General features: G+C 29.2%; 1 protein-coding gene across 1 annotated transcript; it reads right to left on the reverse strand.

Annotated features, from left to right (window-relative positions):
* Positions 1-1,075: 1,075 nt before the first annotated feature.
* Positions 1,076-3,745, reverse strand: CA-EXPA3 (alpha-expansin 3). The gene is given in 4 exon segments (NM_001279187.1): positions 1,076-2,050; positions 2,773-3,085; positions 3,427-3,560; positions 3,695-3,745. Coding segments are annotated over 3 exon segments (747 nt in total). The 5' UTR covers positions 3,554-3,560; positions 3,695-3,745; the 3' UTR covers positions 1,076-1,743.
* Positions 3,746-3,948: the final 203 nt, after the last annotated feature.

Raw genomic sequence — 3,948 nt, forward strand, 5'->3', positions numbered from 1 at the left:
AATGTTAGCTCGACAATTATGTGATATTAGAGAAAGCAACGTATGTAGGCAATGTTCGTTGTGAAGATGAAAGGAATCCAACTGTTTTCCACAACCCACATTTACACCACAAAAGGCAATTCTTTGTTTCTCTTTGACATGTCCACATGGAGGGATCTTATTCTCTATAGTCATGCATTCAGGTCTCACATTTATGCATCAATCGTATGTGGTCATTAAAATCATATAATTTTAAATTAATATTTTAAATTATACAATAAAAAATAAAATCTACAAACTTTAGAATCATGATATCAAAATTGGACACTCATTTATTTTTCGGCCGTGTGATTGCTTGAATTCAACAACGAATCCAATTTACACATGTAGACAGTTTTTTTTTCTCTCTTTTTATTTTTTATTAAAACTCTTCATTTTTTTATGATACTGCTACTCTTCTTTGCAAATTATACGCTAAAAATCCTATATTTATTTAAAAAATAATAATAATTAAGTTAATTAAAAAACTTCATAGTTAAAATTTTAAGATATATAATTTTCTTTTATTATTTGATACTACAATTTTTTTAGAAGAGTTGATTAATATCATCAAACTTAATTTACACAATTACAAAATCTTAAATTTGAGAATCAAACTTAATAATAACTATATTTGTTAATTGAACTAAGAGTTAACAATTATACTACAATTCTACTCAAGCTAATTTAACTCTTTCCATTTTATATATATAATTTTTAATCCCTCTATTCTTCATTAGTTATAGTTTTTATTTTTAAACACGGTTAAAAAAATAGTTTCGTTATTAAATTAGTGAAAAATGTGTATAAGTTTCTCATAAGTATATTTCCAATTATTATTAACACAAGAGGAAAAACCTTATATTTTTTCAATGTTAAATTAAATGTGATATTTTTATAAAGAAATCATTGATACATGAATAATTTAAAAGGAGTGGTATATGAAGAAATGAGAAAATATGAGGTTTATTAAAAGAGGATAGAGGGAGCAAATCACAAATCATAGATAACAAGAGGTAGTAGTAGCAGGAATCATAGATGATAAGAGGTAGTAGTATTACTAGTAAATCACTTCAACTTTTCATTACTTGCAGAAATAGGAAATTTTACAATTACAATCTCTAATACACCAACATACTCACCTAAAGATGCTCACAAGTCACAAGGAATTAGTGAAGCAAACAATGCTTCTTACAAATCCCATTAAGTAGAGGGAAAAAAACATTATTTCAATACTAATATGGCGGGTGGTATAAATTTCCACCTCTTCCAATTTAGTAGAATAGTAACTAAGATAATAAAATACCATAATCTCTCTGCTTACTTCTTTAGCAGCAGAAGATTCAAAAAGCTTTTAAAGAAAAACCCAATAATCAAAGAGGCCCAAAGAAATATGAACCTCTTTACTACAATCAAAATGATGAAGGGCCAATTAAAAAAGCCCTTTTCATTTTTTGAGCCCTATAATACCAATAGCTTACCAAACCCACCAATCTCAACCTCCAAAACTAGCATACTATCTAATACCCTAGTATACTATTGAGTTATACTAATACTTAATTTGGGAAATTATTATAAATAAAATTGTATGTAGCTACTTAATGTGACTTAGAGTCTTGGTGCATGTTTGAATTAAAAGCAAAATCACAGGAACCATCTTGATAACATAATTATGGTGTCACGGTGATTTCAAACATACACTTAGATCTAAGATATTCAACTGATTCAGCGGAATTGAGCACCGGAATAAGTTTGACCAAAGGACCAACCAGATGGGGCAACATTGTTGGAAACCACAGTTTGACCATCACTTGTTGTAACCTTGAAGGACAAGGTTTGTCCATTAAGGTAGTTGTTGCTTTGCCAGTTTTGTCCCCAGTTTCTCGACATAGGCATCCACCCTGTTTTAGACCCTTTAACAGCAACTGAATGAACATCACCAGCACCACCAACATTAGTTACAAGAACTAAATTGAAGTAGGAATGACCATTGATTGTGAACCTAATTCCTCCCCTTCTTCTGCAGGGTACCCTACACATATCCACCAAACAATAAATTTCATAACGCCTAGAACTTGTTTATTTTCTAAATATATGCTTATTTTTTATTTTATTAAATTTGTGTTTATTTTAAATTCCTAATAAGGATTAAGGAGATACAAGATTCATATAATAAAAAAATTGTGATTAGAAAAATATGGAAGTGCTCAACCAAAAAAAAACAATGAAGATAAAGTTATGAAGAAAGCATTATTAGAAAGAAAAAAAATATATTAAAATTAGCTTTCATATTTAAAAATTTATGAAAATATTAGATCTATTTTTAAAAAAAAAATTGTAAAAAATAGTGAAAAATAATTAATCTATACTTTTTTAAAATTTATTAGTTGATTAAAATTTATTTATTAGTTAAAATATAAATTAAAACCGAAAACATAAAAAGTTAGTTACAATTCACCAACCATTTAGTAAAAAACACAGTGTTTTCACTGCAGAAATTACCACCTCTAAAAGGAACCTCGTTTAACCACATAGATAAAATCCAAATCTTTTAACTAAAAGAAATTACACTATAACTAAAAACAAACATAGATAACGAAAGTTAGGAAACTTCCAAATACATGTGACTCGAAATAGAAATAAGAAAAACCCCTTTCACTAGTTGAAAGTGACAAGGAGGGCCAACCCATTATCCCAATTTAAAATCAAAAGCAAAAAACAAAAAGTGCTAAATAAAGAAAGAAAAAAAGTTACCTTCTGTAAGAAACAGGAACAATTCCAGCTTTGTATTGAGCAATGCGAAGAAAAACAGGCTGAGCAAGATCAAAGTGATGCAAAGGAGGGTTACACCATCCTCCATTATTGTTAGGTAAGGCATTGTTTGGTGGACAGAAATTAGTAGCAGTGACCAAAATTGAACCAGGAAGACACCATCTATGATCATTAGCACACCTAATTTCAAAACAAGATCCACAGCTCAAACCATTGTTGAACAGAGCTGTGCTTAGAGCAGCTGTGTTAGTTCCATATCCTTGACTGTAAAGGTTACCATATCCACATGCTCCACCTAAACAAATAACATTAATAAACAAATTAGTCAAATGGGTTTGCTCTATATTGTTGAAATAATACAAACATGTAATAAAAATTTGAACTTTTTCATAGATGTTGCATACCCACCTAATTAAATTTAGTTAATAAACAAATTAGTCAAATGGGTTTAGTCTAAATTGTTGAAATATTAAAATAAGTAATAAAAAAAAATTGAACTTTTTCATAGTTATTGCATACCCACCTAAATAAATTTCATTATTAAACAAATTAGTCAGATGGGTTTGCTCTAAATTGTTGAAATAATTTAAATAAGTAATAAAAATTTGAACTTTTGTTATAGTTGTTGTTGCATACCCATTGTTCCAGATGCATCACTCCCTCCATAGAAGGTAGCATGTGCATTAACCCAACCTCCACCATAGCCATAAGCAGAGGAAAACATTGTGTGAAACACCACCAAGAGTAAACCAATTAGAGCCATTTTTTACCTGAAAATTCAAAACTAAAAAACATTAATTTTTTTTTCTAGTATTTTTTGTAGTTTCAGCATTTAGCTGAAAATTTACAATTAAAGGATTTTACATAAAGCACTGATTAGTAAAGAGAGGTGAAATGAAATTACTTTGAAATGGAAGGATTAATAAAAAGGAAGGACAAAATGCTCTAAATGTTGAGAGAGGATGTGAAGTGAATGAGTGAACAAAAATGAAGGGTAGTGGTACTTAATTTATAGACCTTTGGAAAGAGAGAAAGGGGTAGAAAAGATAGGGTCAGTTACAACTTTAACTACCGTTTTTAAACTGTTGGGACCAAAAAACCGCTAATAGGTTATAGGAGTGTATAAGCGGTTTATTAAATATTAAACAGTTGATATAA

The sequence above is a fragment of the Cicer arietinum genome, chromosome 2 (genome assembly GCF_000331145.2).
Source record: "Cicer arietinum cultivar CDC Frontier isolate Library 1 chromosome 2, Cicar.CDCFrontier_v2.0, whole genome shotgun sequence".
Lineage (NCBI taxonomy): Eukaryota > Viridiplantae > Streptophyta > Magnoliopsida > Fabales > Fabaceae > Cicer > Cicer arietinum.